Source organism: Chelonia mydas, chromosome 16, assembly GCF_015237465.2.
Source record: "Chelonia mydas isolate rCheMyd1 chromosome 16, rCheMyd1.pri.v2, whole genome shotgun sequence".
Taxonomy (NCBI): Eukaryota; Metazoa; Chordata; order Testudines; family Cheloniidae; genus Chelonia; species Chelonia mydas.
In genome coordinates this window covers 12,960,603-12,986,393 of record NC_057857.1, presented here as the reverse complement: position 1 = coordinate 12,986,393, position 25,791 = coordinate 12,960,603, and the positions used below count along the sequence as shown (strand labels likewise).

At 47.5% G+C, this 25,791-nt stretch overlaps 2 protein-coding genes across 16 annotated transcripts in view; one reads left to right on the top strand and one right to left on the bottom strand.

Annotated features, from left to right (window-relative positions):
- LRRC8A (leucine rich repeat containing 8 VRAC subunit A) overlaps nucleotides 1-6,484 on the bottom strand; it is a 29,679-nt gene extending 23,195 nt beyond the window's left edge. For 2 of the 6 annotated variants that reach the window (XM_043530451.1, XM_037879759.2), the window contains exons 1-2: nucleotides 6,194-6,394; nucleotides 1,254-1,379 (exon numbers count right to left, since the gene is read on the bottom strand). The gene's annotated coding sequence lies outside the window, so the exon portion shown is untranslated. Of the gene's footprint in view, nucleotides 1-1,253; nucleotides 1,380-6,058 lie in introns of all 6 variants that reach the window. The other 4 variants (XM_027823540.3, XM_037879760.2, XM_043530450.1 and 1 more) reach the window with 4 other exon arrangements.
- Nucleotides 6,485-6,511: 27 nt separating this feature from the next.
- Nucleotides 6,512-25,791, top strand: part of KYAT1 (kynurenine aminotransferase 1) — a 22,567-nt gene continuing 3,287 nt past the window's right edge. The window contains exons 1-15 of one of the 10 annotated variants that reach the window (XM_037879766.2): nucleotides 6,512-7,013; nucleotides 7,656-7,794; nucleotides 9,814-9,967; nucleotides 11,984-12,050; nucleotides 16,101-16,159; nucleotides 16,800-16,950; nucleotides 18,217-18,366; nucleotides 20,534-20,620; nucleotides 21,619-21,747; nucleotides 22,486-22,606; nucleotides 22,958-23,034; nucleotides 23,359-23,448; nucleotides 24,186-24,372; nucleotides 24,931-25,007; nucleotides 25,701-25,787. In XM_037879766.2, the coding sequence (XP_037735694.1) occupies nucleotides 16,107-16,159; nucleotides 16,800-16,950; nucleotides 18,217-18,366; nucleotides 20,534-20,620; nucleotides 21,619-21,747; nucleotides 22,486-22,606; nucleotides 22,958-23,034; nucleotides 23,359-23,448; nucleotides 24,186-24,372; nucleotides 24,931-25,007; nucleotides 25,701-25,787 (1,209 nt within the window). In that variant the 5' untranslated portion in view covers nucleotides 6,512-7,013; nucleotides 7,656-7,794; nucleotides 9,814-9,967; nucleotides 11,984-12,050; nucleotides 16,101-16,106. Of the gene's footprint in view, nucleotides 7,014-7,655; nucleotides 7,795-9,813; nucleotides 9,968-11,983; nucleotides 12,107-14,252; nucleotides 15,582-16,100; nucleotides 16,160-16,799; nucleotides 16,951-18,216; nucleotides 18,367-20,533; nucleotides 20,621-21,618; nucleotides 21,748-22,485; nucleotides 22,607-22,957; nucleotides 23,035-23,358; nucleotides 23,449-24,185; nucleotides 24,373-24,930; nucleotides 25,008-25,700; nucleotides 25,788-25,791 lie in introns of those variants that run through there. The other 9 variants (XM_007061083.4, XM_043530454.1, XM_037879765.2 and 6 more) reach the window with 9 other exon arrangements.

Sequence of the window (25,791 nt, the reverse complement as noted above, 5' to 3'; positions counted from 1 at the left end):
CCCATGGTTAAAAAAAAAAACACACCAAACAAAAAATGCTACTTATGTACAACTTCTATAAACTTTACTACCTATACTGCAGTGCTCCCTTCGTATCCTTTTCCGAGTCCACCATTTATGCTTGGAACACCTCCCACAAGTGCCAAACCAATTCTCTTCATTCAATGCCCCTTTTAACAATATCCATCCACAAAGCCCAACAAGCCACTGAAGTAGGAGAAGAAAGCTCTGCAGTGCAGTGCTCTGAGATTGGATGACATGCTGGCCACCCAGTAATTTGTTCATCTGAACTATACTGTAATTTACTGGGCAAGGGATCATCTCTCTCACAGATTTTTAGTCCATCAAGACCACTGAGTGCTCAATATAATGTTAGAAGGGTTTAGACAGCCCATTGTCCAGAACATGGTTATCACACCCTCAGCCTTTAGGAGGATAAATTAAGCAACTGTTTAATGCAGATTATTGGTAACAGTTAAAGATAAGGGTCAAGGACTTTGAGTGCCATGATGGTATTTATGGTTTATTCAGAAAGAAGCTACATGCTTTTTGATAACTAGGGTCAGTGGAACAGATACATCACTTAGGAACGACGTGATTTTGTAGGAGATGCACAGTATCTCTGACAGCTCAGAACATGATCAACATATGCAGAGGATTTTGCATTTGCTCCCATGCTATCATGAATGAAGAGGACTAGACAGGCAAGGACTCTCAGAGCTAATAGCTGACATTCCCTGACTGCCCACAGAGTTTGCTTGCTAAGCTGCATGGAACCATTCATACCAGAGTGGAAAGCATGCCATTGCCACAGCAGCCTCAATTCATGCCTCCACATAGAGTGCATTACCAGGAATGGACCAAGAGATGCCTGTATGGTAATGCAGTGGTTCAACACCCTTCTGCCTATAGACATCTACTCCATTAGTCTAAGGATAGGTTCAGGTTCCTATGACTGAGGTGGACACTTAGTTAAACATAGCAACCAAGTTGTAACTTGAATGGTGCTCAATTCCATTACTCTTTCCATCTTCAAGCAGTGCCTAATGGGTAACAAGCCTATAATCAACCCACCATTACGGTCTCCATCACCATCTGGCCCACACACCATTTCCATTTGGCCTCATACCAGGCATGTCCCATCTCTGCACTCATATTTTGAAACATCACTTGGACAGTCAACATTCAACTGGTGCCACCAGGAATTTCATATCACTACAACTCCCCACTTAGGAACTAGGCTGTAACCTTACCTTGTGGCTGGGTTCTGCTATCTGCACTTCAATTCTCTGTGCTGGAAGAAGATGATGTCCGTATGTGCTGGATCCTGACAGAGCAGAGAAACACTGCATTCCCCAAGCGCCATGGGAGCAGCTTCCCTGAAATTAAACAAAGTCTTATCAGCAGAGAAAGTACCAGTGTCTAAGAGGCCCCCAGGTTAACTCTGACACGACCTTGAGAAAGGATATCTAGTATGTCAGTATTTAAGTGCTTTAAGTGGTCACAGAGATCCAGGAAAAGATCCTCTAAGAAAGCTGGAAATATCAGTGTCAAGTAGAAATTTAGGAGGTGGCAACTTGGCTAGCTATCAGGAAGGATCCTCTCCAAGCTCTATTAGAATATAACAGCAAAAGCAGGTATTACAAGCACATTTAAGAAAATCCTGGACGTTTACTAGCATCCTACAACCTAATTGAGTCTAGTTGATGCTAACAGGTTCACCACTTTCCAGCAGCATGGACTTTGTTCTCTTCATTATAAATATTCTAGGTCACTGCAGTGACAAAACAGAAAAGGAGTTGAGGACTTCAGAGCATGTCCAGCTCAAGAAGAGAGGGCATACAATCCAGGGCTGGAAGAGGCAGGATGGTGAGGAATGAGATTGAAGGAGGAAATGGGGAAGATAATCCTTGGATTCTTGAGTATGTCCTGAGGGGTCTCCCTATTTCTATTCCTCAAATTTATTTTAAGAAATTCGATAATATTTTCAGAACATTTCTTGGGGTGCAGGTAAGAAACCTAGTCTGGTTCAGAACAAATCACAGCTCCTCCTATCTCTGGAGTTATTTAATTTTTCTACCTTGAAAAATTCTCTTTTTTGTTAAACCAGGCATCTTTGTGGCTGTTAGGTATGACTGCACAGACCCCAACTTGGATTCAGACTGAATGAGCATTAATATATCCTCTCCCTTTTTCAGGCACTGTATGATCAAATTAGTATAAATTTGATGGCTCCAGAGCTCCTACAATAATACGTGTGAAGCAAGCTTGGTCAAACTTGGCTAGAAAGTTCTGCTTCCATTCATGGTAAAATGGTCCTACGGAGCAGTGCTATCCTTAATTGATGGCAAAACCTTGATGTGGAGGCATTGGATGGAGTGAGGAATGATAACTGTGATGCAGCTAATTGACAGCAATAAATTTAAACCATTTGTGGGTCTTCAGCAACAGTTTTGCTTGCCCTGCTTCAGATCTAGAAAAATAAATTAATTTAATTGGATCTATTTACAAACGTATTTGGGCTAGATGCATTGGGAGCTCCAGAACTTTTATTATGTTGGAGGAAACTTCCTGGATTTATTTGGCCAGTGATATCCTTTTACAACTGTCTAGCCCAAAAAACTCAGCTAAAGATTGATAATTTCAGAGTTGCTTAGAACAGAGATTTTTGATACACAGCTCTCTGATCCAATGAAATACAATCATATCTAATGTTAAAAAAGCAACTATAGACCTGAGACTACATCTTATTCACAAAAAGACTTTCAAATATGCTGGTCCCTCCATAGGTTAATAGTAATGGGCCTCAAATGCTGACTGCTGTTGGAAGTGTAATTCCCTTGGTGCTATTTTAGTTCATATGTTTTGGGAATGCCCCATATCAAGAATTTGTAGTATGAGGTGGGTCAAAGGATCAATTTGATATTGGACGCTAAATTGGAGCCCTCCCCATTAAGTTTCATTATTCGATATATTCCTGATACCTGGTGGTTATTTGGTAACAAGGCAGCATGGTTCCAATGTACAGCTTTGGTTGCTAAAAAATTAATCCTGCAAAAATGGAATAGTTGATCCCCACCAAACATTGATGCCTGACTCAGTGATATGGCTGCCCTCACTGCTAACAGAAAACAGAAATTCTGCAGAAAGGGAATGCCTGGAAAATTCAGAGCCATTTGGGCTGACGTTTTTGAGGTCTATGATTATCTTTAGGGTCTGCATTAGCTATGTTGCTTCCCCTCCCTTCCTTAATCCGAATCATTTTTCTTTATTCTGTGCATTATGATTAATCTGGTATTTTGTTGTAGTTGGAAAAATACGTATGTTATTTAAAAGATAAACGATGCATTTCCTGATCCCAATTCACATAAAGTACAATCATGTATCTATAGCAGGGTTCGGCAACCTATGCCACGCGTGCCAAAGACAGCATGCAAGCCGATTTTTAATGGCACGCTGCTGCCTGCCAGGTCCCAGCCGCTGGCCCCCCTCAGCCTGCTGCCGAACCCAGGCTGGCAGCAGGCTGAGCGGGGCCAGGGCCAGGCCCCGGGTAGGCAGCAGCGTGCCATTAAAAATCCTGCCCGCCCCTGCCGCTCTTCTCCGCCCCCCACCCCAGCGGGGGCAGGGTGAAGAAGTTTGGTCCTGCTGGCGGCTGCTGCTGCAGGGCAGGCAAGTTCCCCCGCCTCTTCCCCCAGCATGCTGGATTCCTGCCCCTCCTCCTCTCCCTCCCTGCCACCAGTCAGCTGATGCCCCTTGCCAGGGAGGGGGAGAAGCAGAGCCTGGGGAGGAGGCAGAGAAGAGTTGGAATCAGGGCTTATCTCCTCCAGCCCCCTGCCATGAGCCGCCCTAGGCAGGGGGCTGAGAGCATCCCCATGACCCTAGCCCACACCCCCTGCCCTGACCCCTGCACTCCCCACACACACTCCCAGCCCTCTGCCCTGACTCCAGCACGCCCCCACATACCCAGCCCCCCACACTCCATGCCCTGACTCCTGCACCCTCCTCACAAACCCCCAGCCCTCTGCCGACTCCTCCATCCCCCACATATACCCAGCCCCCCAGCTCCCTGCCCTGACTCCTGCACCCTCCTCACACGCCCCCAGCCCTGACTCCTGCACCCCCCACATTCCCACCCCCACCCCGAGCACCAAATGGGAGCTCCTGCACCACTCACACCAGATGGGAGCTGCCCAGGTAAACACTTCACACCCAAACCTCCTGCCCCAACCCTGAGCCCCCTCTCTCGTTCTAGCTCCTGGCCAGACCCTGCAACCCAACCTGCTCCTTCACCCCCAGCCCTGTGCTCTGTGCAACCCCACCCTCAGCTCAGTGCAGAGAGGGAGGAAGAGAATGGGCTAGAACCAGGGAGAAGGTAGGTACCCACTCTATGTTGGCAGGGCTGGGATCCCAGACTGGCAGGGGGCCGCTGGCCCCCTTGCCGGCAGGGGGCGGGGGTCCCGGCCGCCGGCCCCGCTCAGCCTGCTGCCAGCCAAGGTGAATGGAACCCCAGGCTGGCAGCGGGCTGAGCAGGCCAGCGGCATAAGAACAGCATTTTAATTTAATTTTAAAGGAAGCTTCTTAAGCATTTTGAAAACCTTGTTTACTTTACATACGACAATAGTTTAGTTATATAATATATAGACAGAGAGACACCTTCTAAAAAACGTTAATGTATTACTGGCACACAAAACCTTAAATTAAAGTGAATAAATGAAGACTCAGCACACCACTTCTGAAAGGCTGCCGACCCCTGATCTATAGTATGTTATTTTAATGTGGGTGTAGACCATGAATGTGGTTGCTCCTACAAAATCATTAAAAGGACTCCTCCAAAGTCTTCCCCCCGTAGTTTCTTGCATTTCTTAAGCTTCTCAATTTCGGCTATGACTGGCTACCTCAAATATTTTAAAGTGTTTTACTGACCTCCATTTAGAGCACCTCCTCCCGCAAAAAAGATTAGTATGACCCCAGCATAGTTGGCAGGTGCAGCAACAGGGCACCTTGTTATTGTCATTGAGCTCTCTGCTTTGAGTACACATGATGCGCAGTTCACACAGCGTCCTACTCTGCTTATTATAAGCTACTATAGCAACCCCACCCCCACCTCCCAATTCTGAGAGCTGGTCTCTACAAAGCAGGTTGGAAAAGCAACGCAGTCAAGCTCTTGATGCCAGTATTGCCAAGAAAGATGTGGAGAACAGACTTCCTTCCCTCACCAAGGGGTCTTTCAAAGCCCAAGCTAAACATTAAGACTAACAGCCACCTATATGTATTTGAATTCTCATTTGCTTAACCCTATAAATACAAACAGACTTTCCCAGTTATTTCACTTCCCTTTTCCAGTTTACCATCACCTAATAAACTGTAGATTTCACATAAGCCTGACATAGAAACCATATAAACAAGGGGAAAACAAATTAGTCAGCAATTTTCCCCCACTAACCCTGACAGTCATGACCTCAGCTATAATTTAATGGAATTTAGCCACACTGCATAGTTCACCTCCTTTTCTGGTGCAAGGACCCAAGCCATGTCTTTGAACATTTTTCAGACAGCTTCCTGTTCCCTCCCTGCTCTCCCCCACCCCTAAACACATCAGCGGTCATTTCACCCACCCAGATCCGCACATGGCCCTAGGTGCCCCCCTGACGGTACTGGAGTCCACTCCCCCACCCACAACCCTACAGCAGATAGCGGGAGGGCGTGTCGCCAGTCACCACCACACCAATACAAGAGCCTCAACCGCTAGCAGCGCAGGTTTCCAGGTAGGGACCGCTCCGGGGTGAGATTTCCCAGGAGCGCCCAGTAAGCCGGAGAGCATTTACACAGCAACCGGCTCCTAAAGAACAGCCTTACAGTAAGTCAAACCCAGAGGAGAGGGGGACTCTGCAAACTGTAGCCCCCCAAATCCCCCTCCCCCCCCCCAAGGTCCCAACCCTTCCTTCAGGTCACCTCTTTCCCTTGCCTCAGTTTCCTTTCCTCTCTGTCACCGCCTCCCGTTTTCTCCCCTCCTTTCCTCTCCCATCCCCCTTAACCCCGCTCCTTGCCCACCCCTTACCCCGCTCCCCAGGAGCTGGTCTCCTCTCCGGGCTGCGCTGGAGGGAGGAGCCCAGCCCCGGGGGCGTGCCGCAGGACCCCGGCCGCTGTCGAGCGGAGGAGCCCCGAGGAGCCCTCGTCCTCCGTCCGCACCCACCTGGCAGCGCCAGACCGGCTTCGTCCCCTTCGCTCCGGCTCCTTTTGTTTGTCCCCGACTGCACCACTCGGGCTGCTCCGCCCCGGAACTGACCTCACCCAGCCGGCATCGGCGCCTCCAAAAGCGCTCCCTGAACGAGGTCTGGGCGGGGGAGGAAGGCTGAACGGGGCGGCGCCATCTTTACGCGGGGCCCTCGTCGGCGTGGTCGGGCTGTGCAGCCATCTTTGTGCAGGGCGCGTTGGTTAAGCAACGGGCGCCATGTTTGTAGAGGGCGGGTCTTATTCTTGGCTGCGGAGGGGCTTGGGTGTAGCCATTTTTGTGAGGGGCACCGCCATCTTCGCGTCTGTCTGAGCGGCTTAAAGGGACAGCCACTCAATTTTTCGAGATAACGAGTCCAGGTAGCTCCCAGGGATGCCTCCACTTTCTCAAGACTCTTAGCCAAAGGTTCCCAGTGTCCTGGGACTGCACTCGCAATAAGTGCCACAGGGACTATTTTTAAGGCCATAAGGCCTGGGTTGTGTGGGTCAGTGGAGTCCTATAAGGGGAGAGGCTCAGGGGTTCAGATATCATGGGTTCAAATCCTCCCAGGGCCAACTCAGCCCTTCATCCTTCCAAGGTGGATGAACCGGGTATCCGATGGCTCACCGTGTGCAAGTATTTCGGATAAGAGAATCAAGGTTGTGATCTACATGGATCCCAGGGCAGCTTTCAGAAGAGCCAGGGTTTGCAGCAACACCCTTGGCTGAAGTATTTCCTCTTCTGTATACCAGCTGCTGCCCTTCTTCCAGAAGTGGCTGCACTTCACTGGTGCTGTACACAGGTAGGAACAAATTGATCCTTGGTGTGACCGTCTTGACTTCAGAGCCACTGCAGTGGCTTCTGCAATGTCACACCAGGGATGATTGTGGCCCTATAATTTGTAAAGTATTTTATGATTAAAAAGCGCTCTATCAGTGTTAAATGTTACTATCTAGTCATAATCTGGTTTGTTACAATGATCTAATTTAATTCTAATTGTAAGCAAATCAGGGTTAAAGCATGTACGTCTGATAAGTGGGGGATGGTGCCCAGTGACTGACAGTATATGCCAGTTTAACTCGTCATCTTTCAAAGATGAAAAGTAGGAAGCAAAGACAGGAGGACCCAAGGACAACCTCAGAGTATTGTTCGGACTTCTGTGACTTATGTGACATTAAGGAGGAACTCACATACCATAGAAAACGCAGATGCAGTTGTATTATTATTTATTTGTTTGTTTTGTTTGATTTGTTACGTGCTCATAGCATGCTCAGTGCTGTATAAGACACAAGGAAACGGGCCCTACCCTGAAGAGTAACCTGTTTACCTGGCTGATTTTGTCTTGCTTCCTCTTCAAACTGGTAGATGCGAGGATGCTGCATAGTTCCTATTATGAGATCTAATGGCTTCTTGGTAAATCTGTTCTTTATTTGTTTTGATTTAGGTTTAGGTTGTGCTCCCTTTAAAGTCAATGGAAGTTTTGCAGTTTACATCAGCCTTGGTTCCTTCATGAGCTCTAGACGAAATCCGAAGTGCAGATCGTCGGTGGAGGCAAACATTTATTTATTTTGAACTCTCATAGGGTAATATTTCTTATAGCACAAAAACGTTTTTGTTCTTTATCAGCCCATTTCTTAGCAAACTGTTAGATGTCTAAAACTAACTGTATCTCTTTTATTAGTGATCATGCTTTAGGTAGTAGCTTGGCTAACTTGGGAGAATATCAGAGTAACAGCCGTGTTAGTCTGTATTCGCAAAAAGAAAAGGAGTACTTATGGCACCTTAGAGACTAACCAATTTATTTGAGCATAAGCTTTCATGAGCTACAGCTCACTTCATCGGATGCTGAAGTGAGCTGTAGCTCACGAAAGCTTATGCTCAAATAAATTGGTTAGTCTCTAAGGTGCCACAAGTACTCCTTTTCTTTTTGGGAGAGTATGGTACACTCTCTGGGCCTGATTATCTGCTGTCTTGCACCATGTACGCTCATTTGCACCAGCACAAAGTGAATAACAAATCACTACCATTCTGACCTGGTAGCATTTTACTCCCACTTTCCCCACCCACTTTGCACTGGTGCAAATAACTGCACAAAGTGCAGGGCAGTGGATAATCAGGGCCAGAGACTCCCAAGTGATATAAACTATTGCATGCAGCATGATCACTAATAAAATAGATGTATATACGGTATGTGTGAGACAAGGTGGGTGAGGCAATCAATATCTTTTATTGGACCAGCTTCTATTGGTGAGAGAGACAAGCTTTCGAGCTTACACAGAGCTCTTCTTCAGCTCAGAAGCTTGTCTCTCTCACCAACAGAAGTTGGTCCAATAAAATATATTATCTCACCCACCTTGTCCTGGGACCAACACAGCTACAGCAACACTGCATACAACAGTGTATGTGTGTCAGTTACCGGTAGCTAGAGTAACACTAGTTGGTATTGTCATATAAATGGGTTTCAAAATACAAAGTTGGTAAAATGAGTGTTTTTAAAGAGAGTTTGCAATAATAAGGAGGAATTAATTTAAGATGTAGATTCTATAGCTTTTCCCTCGGATCATATAAAGACTAATCTACATCCATCTACAAAATGGAACATTGCTAAAACCCCACTATATTTCCATTACAATAGCTCGCCACTGTCAGGCCATTTGGTAATGTAACATTTGTTGTACTGCGCCCTGAATAGTAACATGATTGCTGAATTGCAATTATGTCCCATGGTAATTTTGTGACATCAGTAAAAGCAGGCTTCTAGGCACAGTACTTGATTCACTGAGGTTTATTTTAACTAGACTGACTCATTTTAGAATATTGACCTGCATAATAATTTTTTAAAAAATTAATAAAGGAAAGATGAAAGGTATTCATTATAATCTTATTAGTGCAAAAGATGCAATTTGGAGTGGTTAAGGGTTTGAGAGTAGTAGATATTAACTGGTTTATGCCAGCTATTATTTCCATAATAAAATGTAAGAAACCTGTAGCTTTTTAGGAGCTTTACATTTGTCACTGTGCTGCGCTAGCAGTTAGCTTTATGGGTGCTAGGATGTGCATTTGAGTAGTTATTATTCTATCCAGTAGAAGGCAGTGTTGCACAGACACACTAGTTAGTTCATTGGTATTTATATCTATATCTTGTTAAAATATGACATTACGAGGGGGAATTGTTTGTGTCCTCTTTGTTTCTTTATGATGAAGCCCTGAAAATATGTTGTTGTTTTTCTAATTTTGCTTATTTGTTGTTGTTTTTTAACCTGACAAACTCCTGGAATGCCAAATATTGTCTTCCTTCCTGTACATGTTCTTGGAGGGCCCACTTATAAAGCAGAGTATTCTGAAGTAAAATTACTTTTATTCTGGCATAGAGAGAATGCACCCAGGGACTTATAATTATTCCAGGATAGCTATGCCAGGAAATTTCACTGTGCAGACAGACAAGCACTTAGGCACTTAACAGCCCAAGGCTCCTAATAATTTTGGAAAATGAGACTTTGGCTTCTAAGCCACATTGGCATTTCTGAAATGTTCCCTCAGATCTTTTTGCCCCTGAAAGATTTCCCCTACTTAATTCTGCCTCTGCTTCTGCCCTTCTGCAGCCTTTCCCAACAGCGCTCCAGAGCTCAGCTCCGCCCAGGAAGTCACAAGAGGAACTGAAGCAATCAGAAAGTGGGGGTGGAGAGTGGGGAATGAGAATGAAGGAAGACTAGGAGAGTTGTGCTTATGTGCTGAGCTGTGCAGAGTAAGACAGGAGTAAGTGGATTTACTTTTCCCATTCTAAGAGCTGCTTTGTATCAGACTATCGGTCTGTATGTGTGGGCTGCTTCTCCGTGTTTCCTTCTTTGTCTTAGGGTAAAGTCGGAGTACAAACGTTTACCCTGCTGCTTCTCAGGGAATAGGAAATCATTGGGACTGAGTCCCTCATGCTGGGTTATTTTTAGAGCAGGAGTCACTACCCGTGCTGTTTTTTACTTTTTGCTGATTCACTGGTGCAAAGAAGGAGCACAAGAAACAGAAGGACAAAGGAGCAATAGGAAATAATAATGACCTCTTTCTGTGGGTGACCTTATCAGGCTCTGGGCTGCTATAACATAACCCCTTTGTGTGCAGCTTCCCAGCTCAGATTTGCACTGCTCCACTATGATAGAGGAGTCCTGTGCCTGCTTCATTCTCCTTTGGGAGCTGAGCTGACTCTCTGGTTGAAAAATGTGCCTCAATTAAAGGGGAATCCCTGGGTCTTCACCCACCTAAGTAGCCTTTCCCTCTCCTCCTCTTTCACTGTCTGAGCATGGAGTAGGTTACTGGAGAGCCTCAACATTGTGTGACAGTGTTGGGGCTGCAATAGTGTAGCCCAATCCTCTGAATCTTTCTCCACCCTGATTTCAGCATCCCAGACCTGTACTAACTTGAAAAAATTGGATCCTCAGCGATGTCTTTAAGTCTTTGCACGCCATCTGTGACAGGAAGGGAGAGTGCGGAGATCTGTAGACACATCTTGGGCCAGATCCTCAGGTGGCATAAATTGCATAGCTCCATTTATTACCATGACACTAGACCAGCTTACATCAGCTGAAGCTGCAGCACCTTAATGATAATGTCTAATATATAGTTCATCTTATCCCAAAGTGTCTCTCTCTTTCTCACCCCCCCACCCCCCTCCCGGGAAATCCAAACATTCTCTGCAGAGGGATAAAGCAGCTATTTAACAGTCTCCAGCAATGCTATGCAACATTGTGGGCCTGAATGTCTTGTGCGAAGTGAGTGTACAATGCTGCTGTTCTTACTTGATAGCAATCTATACCCACCTTGCAATTGTGTCCATGATAACGTAAGGTGGGAAAGTAGTGGAGACTCCTGTCCTGTATTTAGGACAGAAAATGATTCTATTTGTAATTTCAAGTTAATTCCTCAGCTTCAAATCCCTGGTTTAGTGTACTGTTTAAGAGCTATGTGAATTAATCTGCATTGTATCAGTATAAAGGAACTTGTATTTTCTGAACAGAAGCAACCTATTTTATTTGGACTGGACTTAAATTAATTTGCCAAACCAGTGAGCTGGCCAAGGTTATATTAGTTCGTCAGTATTATATACTCTTAAGACAATGCTGTACAACAGAAGAGGAGATCTGACATAAAGGAACATCAGAAATGCAAATTAATTTGTTTGAGGTTTTGAGTTGAATCTAAATTTGAAACCACTGGAGCAGGAAGCAGATTTCCTATTAAATGGGATAGAAGTTGGAATTGAATAGCTAAGAGCTGTGGCACCTGGGGTGATAGGGGTTTCTCAGAAGTGGTAGGGCTACAGCCATGATTTTGTCCTTAACTAGTAGGAAGGAAGAGAAAAGGATGGGTTGAAGTAGAGGAAGAAGCATCAAGATTTGGTGAGAGCCTAGAATTGGTGGGGAAAAAGGGAGAGGAGTAAGTGGCTGAGCTTCACTATGTGATCCTGGCTTTGCATGTGTCATAGAACCAGAGAGCAGTCTTGTGTTTGTCGTTAAAGTGTAAAATGAAGAAGTGTTAAGCAACTCCTTCCTGCCTGCTCGTGCTCTCGCGCGCGCGCTCTCTCTCTCTCTGCCCCCTCTCCCCACCTCCCACGGGACAGCTGGAGCACACACAAGAGACTTTATCTGAATGTAGAATAACTAAAGCTCTAGCGCTAAATGAGAGACCTGGGCAGGTTTCCATAGTTAGATGGAGTCCTTGCTTTGTATCTACAATGATGGAAGTGATGATCTCGCTTTGTTTTCTGTCTTGGGGGAAATGCAGGTTTATCTCTCTAGGACTGGAGTCAGTGGCTGCAGTGGCATGCTCAGGAGATCTGGACTGTCTCTGGGTCAGTACTTTCTGAGAAGGAAGAACCGTGCTAGATTTAGCTGGTACCTCAACAAGGTATTGAATACCCAGCACTGTGTTTCTCTGGGGGTTTTTAGCCCAATGCCTAGCTGATGCCTTCAACAGATCTACAACTCCGTCAAGCCTGTAGCACAAAGCTCAGTCCCCCAGTGAACTGGCATCAACAGCAGTGGCAGATGTGGCGTCACAGAAATAACTGATGCAAACTCTTCTTTGCCCAACTCGTTTTGTGTGTCCCTTTTAAAGGGAACATCTAACGTGGTGATACTCAGACAGAGGCTCACAAGCCGCAAGTGGCTCTTTAATGTGTCTCCTGTGGCTCTTTGCAGCACATGATATTAAAACACCGTGTGATTTAATTATTAACCAACCTAAGTTATTAACCAATCAGGATGCTTTTACTATGTTATTAACTAGTTATCAACTTGCTCTAAGTTATTAACTTATTGCTGTGAGAATTATATATATATATATATATATATAGTGCTATATAAATGAAACAATGAATTCACAGTACTGTGGCTCTTTTGGGTAACGTTGATCGCTAATTTGGTTCCTGAACTACTGAGGTCTGAGTATCACTGATCTAATGAGCACGACGTCAGTACTTCTAATCTGGAATGAATCCTTGATGTCTCTGTGCATCTAACAAGAAGATTAGCCCCTTCTTGCAGAGATGATAATACTTAGCACTTCTTTGCACCATTAAAGGATCTCTAAGCCCTTTACAAATATCAACACCCCTCTGAGGTAGGGAAGTGTTGTTATGCAGGAATACTGAGGCACAGAGCAATGAAGTCACGTGCCCAAGATCTCACAGTGATCTGTGGCAGAGTTGGGAATAGAATCCAGATCTACGGACTCCCATTCCTATGCATTAATCATAAAACATTTTTCCCTCCCCTTTGCCTCAACTGCAGCTAAGGAAATAGGTTACTTAATTTGGGAATTGAGGGAGTTCTGAGTGCTGTTGAAAAGTGATATCCACCCCTCCCTCCAAATGAATTAACTTCAGAGGCCAACAGGTGAGCTGAGCAATCCTCTCTCCATGCTGCCTCCAAAAGTGGTGGCCAGTCATAGTGAAGTTCCAGACAAGCCCTTCAGCCTGGCGGTGGCTGTGCTGAAGTGAAGAGGTCTCTGTTCTGCAGGTTTGGGGGAATGGCTGGTCTAAACTGGGGCTGGGGAAAGAGGAAGCCAATATAGGGAAAAGTTGTGGGGAGGGCTTCTTATCTTCCTTCAAAAGCTTAGGGGGCTTGGAGGGGATTTCTGAGACTTGGAGTTTCTTACTTCAAGGTAATGTATTCCTACTGATCACTTTTCCTTGCTGATGAAGCAGTATGTTCTGAATCTTGGCCAAGCACCTGCACTGCCACCAAGAACTTTATCTTGTAAATGAGTGAAACAGGACAGAACACAAGCACTGTTAATGTTTAATCTTAAACTTACTCTTACTTGCCGGGTTATCTATTAGCCCCTGCTCCCTTTATTCCCACTAGAAACAGCATCAGGCTTCATATCTCACCAACTCTCACGTTCATGAGCTGGTCCAGAAAGAGCTAAAAGCAACTGTACAGGAGAGGATCTAAGGCTTTCATTGGTCTTCCCCTAGGCCAGGGGTGGGCAAACTATGGTCTGGGGGCTGCATCCGCCCTCCAGGCATTTTAATCCGGCCCTCAAGCTCCTGCTGGGGAGCGGGGTCAGGGGCTTGCCCCACTTCACATGGCTCCCAGAAGCAGCGGCATGTCCCCCCTCCGGCTCCTACATCTAGGAGCAGCCAGGGGTCTCGGCATGCTGCCCCCGCCCCAAGCACCGCCCCCGCACCTCCCATTGCCTGGAGGTAAGCGCTGCCCGGAGCCTCCACTCCTGACCCCCTCCTGCGCCCCAACCCCCTGCCCCAGCCCTGATCCCCCTCCCACCCTCCAAACCCCTCGGTCCCAGCTCGGAGCACCCTCCTGCACCCCCAACCCCTCATCCCCAGCCCCACCCCAGAGCCCACACCCCCAGCCAGAGCCTTCACCCCCTGCCCCACAACCCAACCCCCTGCCCCAGCCTGGAGCACCCTCACGCACCCTGAACTTCTCATTTCTGGCCCCAACCCAGAGACTGCACCCCCAGCTGGAGCGCTCACTCCCTCCCTCACCCCAACCCCCAATTTCATGAACATTCATGGCCCGCCATACAATTTCCATACCCAGATGTGGCCCTCGGGCCAAAAAGTTTGCCCACCCCTGTCCTAAGCCATTTAATCTTGCAAAGGGATGCAGACAGCTGGTGAGTCTATAGTACCCAGGGCACTGTGCGTTAGCAGCTATAGAAGAGCTCAAAGTTCATAATAAGGCATTATTCATGATAGATCCTGACCCCAGCGCTCCCACCAGAGGCAGAGTCATCATGATGACTATGCTGTCCAATAATTTACTTGTAAAATTCCTCATGCGGGCTGAAGCTGCATAAAGGTCTTGAGACTCTGGAGTGAGGTAATAGTGCATTGTGACACTTATCAAATAATAATGCACCCCCTGGGAAACTACAGAGAGAAGGTGGTGAGGGGAAATTTATTCTCTGGCTCGGAAGCTATCAAGCATTCAGAGGCAGAGAACCTGGGTGGGGGCACAAAATTTCCCTGGCTTCCCAGCCACAAATGAATCACTTAATAACATCTCTAAGATATGGTCTTTTCTGTCTATCCAGGCAGCTAAAACTCTTGTCCAAGTTCCCTTCATCTTGCGTCTCAGTTACTGCAACACCCTCTGGGACTGGACTTGCTGACCTCTCGAGGTGCTTTCCAGCCCTATGTTTCTGTGATTCTCTTGCATTGCTCATATCCATTCAAAATGCTGCTGCAAATACCATTTTCTTAGCTCTTCGCTTTGACCATGTCACCCCTCTCTTTGCACCCCTTCACTGGTTCCCCTTTCTCTATTGCATCAAACTTAAGGTAATTGTCTTTACTTTCAAGACCCTTCGTGGGCTACCCCCATGCTACCTTTCATCTCTCATACGCTATTGAAAATTCAATTCCCGCCTTTAGTCAGCCAATGATCCCATCCACCCGCTTGTTAAATTCTCAGGAATCACCTCTGTGCTGCTCCTCATGCATGGGAAGAGCTCCCCATAAACATCTACAAAGCCACCTCATCCTCCTTCGAAACCCTCCTTACAACTTTCCTTTGCCAAGGCCTACAAAAAAATTGACACTGGTTAGGCAGATGGTTTGTTGGGACCACTGCCCATCATGCTGACCAGTGTCATCTCATTGTTTCTTTGTGCTTCCCCATCTATCCAACTGCTGTCTCTTGTCTTAGATTGTAAGCTCTTTGGTGCAAGGACCATCTTTTTGTTCTGTGTCTGTACAGCGCCTAGTACAATTGGGGGCTAGTCCAGGATATGGATAATGGGGAATAAAAACAGAAGTTGTTCGTGCAGAAAGGGGGAAGCGTAGTGTTCCGTAGGGAACTGCAGGTTCCTTCTAAAGGATCTTCCCTACAACCTGAGGAGAGGACAGTTGAAGGTAAGAAACTGCAGCCTGTAAATGATAAGCCAGATTTGTAGCTAGTGTATTTTGGCGTAGCTCCTTTCATTTCACCTGCTGATTTACACCAGCTGAGGAGCTGGTCCAATATATCTAGGCTCAGATTCCTTCTGCCATTAGGTTTAAAAGGACACTGTCAGCTGCCTGGTCAGAATTTACATCCTTTTTTGTACATTCATGGTTTTCTAAACTCTTCTGAAACTTGAAAATAAAAGTTAATTCTCTGCCCATTTCAATCTTTCTGATCTTGCTTCCTTGTAAAGTCCCTGTACCTCAGATGGGAGGCACTACACTAGGGCAAACTATCATTGTTACAGTTTTATTCTCAGCTGCCCAGTCAATGATTATGAAAACCTGGATAAGAACACACAATTTGTGGTTAACTGGGCAAAACTCTAAGGTATTGGCTGCTCTGAGGGAGGTACTGGCCTCTTTGGATATGGATTCCGTCTTGGCATTAGTGAAAGCTTTTAACACTTTTTCTTTTCCCCTCTGCAGACAAAAATGTCAAGGCCGGTTCAAGCTCGAAGATTGGAAGGAGTGGACAAGAACATCTGGTAAGTCTGCATGACTTGGGGCTGGGCAACTCTGAATGGAGCAGACCCTGGAAGTCTGATATAAGATATAACCAGCATAGACTCAGGCAAGGGAGGTAATGCTAACCCAATGGAGTATCTGGCAGAGATTATGTGCTTTGGTAATGGAGACTCAGTGGCTAAAGTATATTTCAATATTCAAGAAGCTTTTAGACAAGGTTCCATAGCAGAGATCTAAATGGCTATGGGTAAGCATCCTGGAAGAGGGGACAAATTAAGGGGCTAGATAGAAGACTAGCTTAAGAGCAGGAGAAACCAATGCAGCCTTAGACATAGTGGTGGCTCTAGGGAATAGTTTTGGGTGGTGTTCTGTAACTCTCCTTAGCTGCAGTGTAATCATTAAGGATGTGTTAGAAAAGGCCCCTAAGTTTTCTGTTACAGCAGCTGGGCTGTTGTGGCAGTAGGGGGGCTGCTGCTGCTTTGGAGTCTCCTAAGATGGGCCCTATGCAGTCCTAGGCACTGAAGTTGCTGCCCTGTATATATCCTTTGCCTGGAAGAGCTATTCTGTTAATTTATCAGACAAAGGGCTCCTGGCAAGAAGAGTCGTGTGCCAGCGTGGGCGGGCTGGGACCCTCTATAAACCCTGTTATTCTCTCTGTAGGGTGGAATTTGTGAAACTGGCTGCCACTTACCCAAATGTGAACCTTGGCCAAGGCTTCCCTGACTTTTCCCCGCCAGACTTTGTGAAGGAGGCATTTAAGAAGGCCGTCAGTGGGGAGAACATCATGCTGCACCAGTATACCCGGGCCTTTGTGCGTGAGAGATCCACCTCCTTCTTTTAGAGCAGATGATGCTGCCTGATTGCCTTTGCCCCTTACAGCTCACGGTGGAATTAAATAGGCCCAGGCTTGAAAAACTCCCTTGTGCAGAGCAAATAGACATTTTGGCTGGGCCGAGTGGAGCTGGGGAGTCACTGGCTTCTTCTCTGGAGGGGAAGGGAGCAGAGTGGCGCAGGAGCTGAAAGTTCTTTTTGAAAAGGGGAGGGGGCGGTGGGGAAGCAAAGTCACCTCAACCCCCACTTCCCACATCCTCCTCCACTCACCATCCAAGGAGTTTCATGCTGTCTGGCAGTTGTGCAAGAACTTTGCAGGTGGGGCTGTGGGGGGGAAGGGGAATTAGCAGCACTCTAAACTGCCCTGGAATAATCCGTTGACTATATTGCTCCATTGACTGAACAGTCCATTTCCACCTTGTTTAAACAAGAGCATTGCCTTCCACCCGTACAATATCAGAACTTACTGGGGTTATTGTTGAGGGGAAGATCCAATAGTTAAGGTGCTGGTCTGGGACTTGGGAGACACAGGTTCAATTCCTTACTCCATCACAGATTCCCTGTGTGACCTTGGGCAAGTCATGTAGTCTCTCTGGGCCTCAGTTTCGCTTCTGCAACATGGGGATAAAAGCATAGCCCTGCCTAACAGGGGTGTTGTGAGGTGCTCAGGTAGTACGTGATGGGGCCATATAACTACCTAAGACAGATAGACGGTAACCTCAAGTTTCATTTGGCAGCAGTGAAGTTGTTACCATGCAAATCACATGGGGCAAAAAATGCCTCCAACCCTGACCTGGTGTCAGCCCTTCCTCTAGGAAATGCCAATAGCCCAATGGAACCTCAGCATCTCCAGAAAGACCTCTGCATTCCACTGCTGCACAGAGGCTGTGGTGGGAGTCAGCAGCAAAAGGGATAATTGGCAAAGTTAGTATCTGCACCCTCTTGAGAGGTTAGCGCAGCGCGTTCAAGGTAGCTGAACTGGCTTATTCTTAATAACCTGGCCTACAAGGACCCCGAGCCACTTGGAAGGGAGGGAGCTCAACCAATGTTTCCTCTAAATGTTCTTAGTACTGACCGGGCTACAAACTCCAGTGAGCATTACATTTTTGTCCTTGGGCGAGGTTACACTTGCAGGGTGGGGGGTTGTGTCAGCTACCTTGCTAACAATGTCCTGCTTCTATTTGTTGCTAAGTCCTAATGATCCAGGCGGAGCTGTGTGACTCTCTTCCCTGACTCTTTGCTACAGGGACACCCAGCGCTGGTGACGAACCTGGCCCGTTTCTTTGGGAAGCTGCTAGGGCAAGAACTTGACCCTATGACCAATGTGCTGGTGACAGTCGGGGCATACGAAGCCCTTTTCTGCTGTTTCCAGGCTCTGGTTGATGAAGGCGATGAGGTAATCAAGGACTCTCCATCTGTCGCACAGCTAAATCCCGACAGATGCACTTGTTCTGACCCCACCATATTGTGGAATCTGAAGGAAGCTGGAGGCTCATACTCATTTATGGAGGCCCCCTGGCCACTGAGGAAGGGCTGCTCACCTGTTTCTGTTTGTATGGGGCAGCCTGGAATTCTAGTCCAAACCTTGCCTCTGGAGCAGGACACCCAAACCCACGTTTCTGTGGATCCTTGTCCTCTTCAGTCCTCAGCTGTTACACTCTCTCACTAGAGGACATATCTCCCAATGGGCACTCACCAACACTCTCATTTCCATGAGTGGCAAGTCTGCCCCTACTCGGTTTGTTCTCCTTTCTGGTACCCAGCCTCTCTGGGGTCTGAGATCCGGAGCATAAAGTAATGAATGACCTTAGAGCTGGGAGTGAAGTCTCCTGCCCCCTTGTTACCAGATTTGCCCGTTACTTTGGGGTATGCTCATTTCTTAGGGTTACTCTTTGAGGGGGGGGAGTGTTCTGTAAATCTGTTAATGTACTGCTTGTGTCATTGTATTCTCATATGGAACTCTACTTCTCCCTGCTGTAAGTTCCCTCCGAATGGAGCTATCCTACATGACCTAGGTTCCCCAAGGCTGGGTTCTTCCAGCCCCAGAATCAGACGAACACACACATTAATAGAGCATGTCTGAGAGGAATGGGTTAATCAGCACTCCCAAGCTGACCCCTTATATGTCCCTGGACTCAGCAGGCTGGGTGGAGCAGCATTTCCAAACTGTCACCCTCAAAGGTCCTTGGATTCAGCAGGCCGAGTCAAACAGCACCTCCAAACTGTCACCCTCAATATGCCACGGGCACCGCACTGGACTAGAGTCCGCCTGAGCAGGCTGGGTCGAGCAGCACTTTCAAGCTGCCACCCTCATATGTCCCAGGTTCAGCACGTCCCTATCCCCACTTTCATGTTACAATTGTTCTGGTCGTAACCCACTTGATGAGCAAACCCTACAGGATTTTGGGGCGCTTCAGAGCTCTTTTAGCTTAGGTATAAGGAGCGTTGCTGCAGAGTGAATGAGGAAGCCAAAAAACACCCACGATGGGGAGAGAGAGAGAAGCAACCAGCTTAACTATGAAAGTTATTTATTGCCAGGTAATAACCATAGGGGAGCCAAACAAACAAAACAGTTATAATATTAAATATAACTTAAACTTGATTATGAAAGTCAGGTTTAGAAAACTATTACTGATCACACAAGTCAGGATCAGAAGGCTATACCAAGAGAGAGATAGAGCTGGTTTCTCACCATGCCGGGAAGCTTGAATGGATCGGGATTCCCAGGCGGTGGTGGTAGCTGAGGATCCAAAGTGCTGGAGACAGGCAGAGCCCCCAGCACGATCAGTTAGGAGAAGACGAAGTCCCAACGGTTTCATGCAGATTTTGGATCCAGGCATCAGAACACTTGAGCATGGGTAGGGGTTTTTGTAGGGAAACAACAATGGTTCAAGGGAGAACACTAGATTTGTTTGTGGGTAAACTGATGGCTCAAGGGAGTATACCAAAGTTGTTTTGTTCAGGCTAGACAAAAGGAACTGATCATTCCTGGCTATGGGCGGTGTTCCTTGGAGGAAGCTCAGAATGCAATTAGGGAGCTTCACTATTTTGGATATCAATACAGGATTTATTACTAGAATTGGTCTGATAACTACTGAGCTGAGTGTGTGCAGGCATGGGTTCATTAACATCTGGAGCAGATATCCCCCATCATGCAGTGCTTCCCTGCTTTTGTGGTCCCAGAGTTCCCTGCGGCTCTTTCCTTAGAGTCTCTGTTTTCCATTCTGTATGCTAATGGAGATGCCTCCTTGTCCCATCTTCAATGCAAATGAGGCTAGGGGAGTTTCCTTAATCCTGTCACCCTTATCCCAGGTGTTTAGGTGTGTCTCCCACTGTCTTTTCATTGCTTTTTGTAAGTCTTTCTTCTGATCGGTTTTGATTCAAGCAGAGGCTGGGTAGGAGGTGGGGGGGTCTTTCGTGAGTCAGACAGGTTGGGTACTGCTCCCTGGTTCCCCAAGAACACAGAGCTGATAGGTAACACCCTCCAACCTCTCCCTGCATTCATCAGCATTGATCAAAGAAGGACTGTGAGTTCTCTGACACTCCCTCTGGTGCCTTCCCAGGTGATTATCATTGAGCCGTTCTTTGACTGCTACGAGCCAATGGTGAAGATGGCTGGGGGCACTCCTGTGTTCGTACAACTGCGATCAGTAAGTGGGCATCAAAGCAAAGCCGCTATGAGGTCTGCAGACTTTAAAAAGCCTGCTGCTCTCTTTTTCTCCAACACCTCTGAATAGAAATGGCATGCGAGGGTGAGAGGCAGCTTTACAGTGTGTCCTGAATGAAACTTGATGGTAGGAGTGGTAAGGTTGGCTTTGAACTGGCTTCTGCGTGATAAGAACCCAGGTCAGGTTCAATAGGGCCTGCAGTTTCATCAGGGCCAGTCCCACGATTTGTGGTGCCCCAAGTTGCTGGAAATGGGGAACCAGATCATTTGTTCCTCTCCACAATGATCCCATTGTCAGGGTTCTGACAGGGGGGACTTTCCTTCCTCTCTGGTCCTGCTGCCACAGATGTACTTACGTCAGCCTGTGGGTTGAAGACCTTGCAGTAAGTTGAGAAGGTCCCTAAAAGAGCAGGTCCCAAGAAGCCTCTTGCTTTGTGCATAAGGCTGATCCTGAACATTACCTGGAACTCAAGACTTCAGCAACTCCCTGACAGAAAGCCCTGAGCATTGGGAACAGTATGTGCATGCTGACCTGGCTGGAGAGAGGATGGTGGATTTGTTTCCAACCTCATGACTACCCAACCTCCATTATTCTAAAACAGAGAGAGAGGGAGAGAGGATGGACTGAAGATTAAGGCACAGGACTAGAAGTCAGGCAGGACTCCTGGGTTCTATTCTTGTCTGTTACACTGACTTGCTGTGTTACTGTGGGCAAGCCATGCACCTCTCTGTGTCTCGGTTTCCCCATCTGTAAAATCAGGGTAATTACATCCATCTACCTCACCAGGGTTTTTGTGAAGTGGCTTAATCCATTAATGTTCACGGAGTGCTTTGAGATGGTCAGTAGGAGGGGGCTGGAGATGGGCAATGTATTATTGTTAAGAGCTCAGAGAGATTCCTAGTCAGCGCAGGGGGCAAGGCTGCTCCAGGTCCCCAACCGTTTGTTGCTTTTAATCATGATTCCCTCACTGTCCTCTCCAGAAAGCTGCAGAAGCCGGAAAACTGATGTCCAGCGGAGACTGGCAGCTGGATCCAGCAGAGCTGGCTTCCAGATTTACCAAACAAACCAAAGCCATCGTTTTGAACTCGCCCAACAACCCCCTGGGGAAGGTAGTGCCTCTAGCAGCTGGGAGAGCTCCCCCTTCCCTCTGGAGGGACCCTGAAAACAGTTACATGAGGAAGCCTGCGCTGGGTGTCTCCTTAGAGTCAGCGCTTGGGTGAGGTCCCGTAGTCAGCTCCTTCTTTCTGAAGAAGATTCTCAGAAAATCTGGCAGCTCCAGAAGCTGGGGGGTGTTTGTGAGATGATCCACTGATGATTCCACTTTGCAGCTCTTGTATCATCAGCCTTTGAATGTAGGAGCAGGAGGGAGGGAGGGATAGCTTTTAGCCTCCCTTGGTCAGATGACCTAGCATTAGCACATTACACTCACTGCGAGGAGAGATGGGCTACAGCAGCCTCCTCTTTCACTTCCCGGCTGACAGGGAGCATCTCCAGAGGTGACACACAGCTGTCGGGGGGTGGGAGGGAGCACCTCAGCCTGTAGCCAGCAGGAATAGTCCTACTTGGGTAATTTGAGGAGGAGGAAGTGCCCTGAGGAGAGCCTGGTCCCTGGGTCTGGGTGGAGGCTGCTGCTGTAACAAGGATGGTGAGAGTGGCCCTCCTGTTGGTGGCGGTCCCCCCCGTTCCTGCCAATTGTCTGCCTGCTCCAGGGAGAGAACATCTGGCTGAGATGCTGGTGCTGGGGCCCACAAGCCCCACTAGGGCTGAGCCTGAGAACCCACTGTGGGGTTGTGGAGCTCAGAAACGCTGTGCCTGATTGCTCCTTCTCCTCTGCCTACCTGGCATAGGTGTTCACCAGGGAGGAGATGGAGCTCATCGCAGACCTGTGTGTGAAACACGATGTCCTGTGCTTCAGTGATGAAGTGTATGAATGGCTGGTCTATGATGGGAAGGAGCACATCCGGATTGGTAAGGAGCATGGCTTGTCTGTGTCTCTGCCTGTGCCTCCTCTCAGTCTGCAGCTCTTTCCTTTGGGAGCACCGAGAAGCATTTATCAAAGCTGCTGTATTTGGAGAGGAGACAGTGACCAGTCACATTTATTTCAGTTGCTTTGTCCCACAACATATGAGGGTGAATTGAGTATTTAAGTGAGGTTCATAGAATCATAGAATATCAGGGTTGGAAGGGACCTCAGGAGGTCATCTAGTCCAACCCCCTGCTCAAAGCAGGACCAATCCCCAATTTTTGCCCCAGATCCCTAAATGGCCCCCTCAAAGATTGAGATCTTCCAGCTTTTTTTCTCTCTTGTTTCATTGACAGCCAGCTTGCCGGGCATGTGGGATCGCACGATAACCATTGGGAGTGCTGGCAAGACCTTCAGCATCACAGGATGGAAGGTGATGGATTCTGGAGTGGCAGGGGAATTTCCCCCACATAAAACCTTTCTGACCCCTGATTCAGTTATTCCAGTGTAGGACTCTGGCTGAGGGCCAGTCTCCCTGAAATCAAACCCATTTCTTCTGTTCCTTGAAATTTCTCTGATTGTTGGGGAATCTCTCTGTTTGTCTTTAAATTGGAGGGATCAGAGGTAACTGGAAGCTTTACAAACGGACCTGGTCTTGTGCAGAATATAGTGTGAAGTGGCAGTATGTAAATAAAGTGGAGCAGGTGTAAGATACCTGGGAATCTGAAACATCCCCCCCATCTCTGTGTTGTAACAGGTTGGCTGGACTTTGGGGCCTGATCGCCTTCTGAAACACCTCAGAACTGTCCACCAGAACTCTGTGTATCACTGTCCGACAGCGGCTCAGGTAAGGGGTCATTCACCTGGAGAGGCATTGCCTCAAATCAGATGTCTGATGCAAGCCGCAGAGCCCCTCCAGGGAGAGATCTGGTAATTGTCTCCCCAGACCACAACTGTGCAGAGCCTAGAGTTAAGAGACCACTCACACATACCATCCAGGTAAGATGCAACTTCCCCAAGCAAGTGCAGAACCAGCAAGCTTGCTCAGTCCCTGGGGTGGTATAATAGGTTAGGAAATTGGAAGAACACCTTTCTCAAGCCTCCTGTCTATGGTTTGGAAGTGGCAAATGAACAGCCGGAGGCATAGCTGGTCATTGTCAGCCCAGGAAACAGACAGAAGATGATGCATTGTGACCCAGGGTATCTTCCTCTCAAATCACTTCACAACATGCCTGGAGGACAGGGGACAGAGTCAAGTGACTCCAACTTGTCAAGCATGCTCTCTGCACAGTATTGGCTGTCACCGGAGCTGGGGGAGGAGGTTTTCGGTTGAGGGGTGGGAAGCCAAGATTTTATTGATCTAGGCCTGGTGTTTTAACCCACCTGTTATCTACTATGCATCTGAACAAAAGCGAAAACCCCAGTTCATGGGCTGCTTCTAGAATTTGCAAGTAAGCCTACAGCGAACTCTGAGCATTTTGCTGCTTTCATCTGGGGAGAGGGGTCCCTCTGATGCTCTGAGTGCACACAGGGGATTCTTTCTGCCTGGGTCTTTCTCCATCATTCACCCCCCGCTCTCTCTAGGAAGCAGTGGCTCAGGCATTCCAAAGAGAGTTTGACAACTATGGGAAGCAAGACAGTTATTTTGTCCAGCTGGCTCAGGAGCTGCAGCAGAAGCGGGATTGGCTAGTCCAGAGCCTAGTTGCCGTGGGCATGAAACCCATTGTCCCTGAGGGCACCTACTTCCTGATGGCAGACATCTCAGAGTTCAGTAAGTTCATATGACTGTTTTGTCTGCTTCTGACCTTCACATTATAGGGATGGAGCTCACAGCTTGGAAGTGGGTGTTGCGGAGTCTAGAATAAGATAAAGCCTGCTCCATTTTCTTCACTTTGAGTGGGGAAGGGAAAGGAAAGACCATGGCAGGCGGTGGTGGGGAATTTGTTGCTTAATGAAGTGATGATCTAGTAGCACTGACCTAAATTGGGCACAGCGTGAGCATGTGCTAAGCCATGTCTCCCACACATCTACAAACTCACCTGTTTGTGTGGCCTGTGACCACCTCTGTGCGAGGATCTTTCCTGGCCTTGGGATTCTCTTGAGCAGAGACTGACAACTCTGTTAAACTGGTGAGGATGAAATGGCCATATATGTTTTCACCTGTGACCTGAGCCACAGTTCGAACCCAAGTCCCTCAAGGAGACACACTACTGTGCTTGCCCACAATGGCATCTGGTGCCATGTGGATACTTGGCTCAATTGGGAAATCCATCTGTGTCCCATTTGTTCCATCATTCCCCTTGCCCATTCTGCTGTGTGTCTCTTGCAGTAAGTGAAGTACCTGACCTCCCGGACTCTGATGAACCCTACGACTCTCGGTTTATAAAGTGGATGATTATAAACAAGGTAAAGGCCTCTGTCTCACTGCAGGGTGCTTGTTTTCTGGGAAGGTTTCCCCATTCTCTTTGCTCTAGTTTGATTTGAGGGAGCTGGATTTTGTGATGGTGGAGCATTGACTTGAAATCACCGGACCTATTACTTAAGGCTTGCTACCATTGCCCCACCAGTCGAGTACACGGCCTTTGTAATTCAGATCCTCTTCCTTCTAGTGTCCTGTCTCATACCAAAGGAGTGCATTAATGGCATCCCCTAGATTAGCCATCTGGTTATATCTCCACACTCCACCATGTTCCTTCAGAAGTCAGGGTATGATGCCCCCTCTGTGATGTCCTTCTGCACCAAATGATCATCTTGTTACACCCTGCTGCCTATGTCATTCCCTCATCTTGCCGATTGGCTCTGTGAGCATCCTGACGTGGAGGCTGAGCCACCAATATGTCTGCCAAGGACACAGGGTGCGGGCGGGGGGATAATGCCTGGTTTGCTGGGCGGCAGGATGGCTTCTATTGAGATGTTTGACTCTGATCTTGAAAAGCATGCAGCTGGAAGCGTGGCTCATATCTGCTCAGTAACTTGGGGTGTCCAGGAGCAATGAACTTACTGGGTCTTTTTCTGATCAGAGAGCAGCACAAGGCAATGTGCAGAAGCTGAGAAAAAAGTAACCTGGATGCACCCTCTTTTCCCCCCACCCCTTCACAGGGTTTAGTAGCCATTCCAGTCTCCACTTTCTACAGCACTCCACACAAGAGGAATTTTGACCATCTCATCCGCTTCTGCTTTGTGAAGGTGA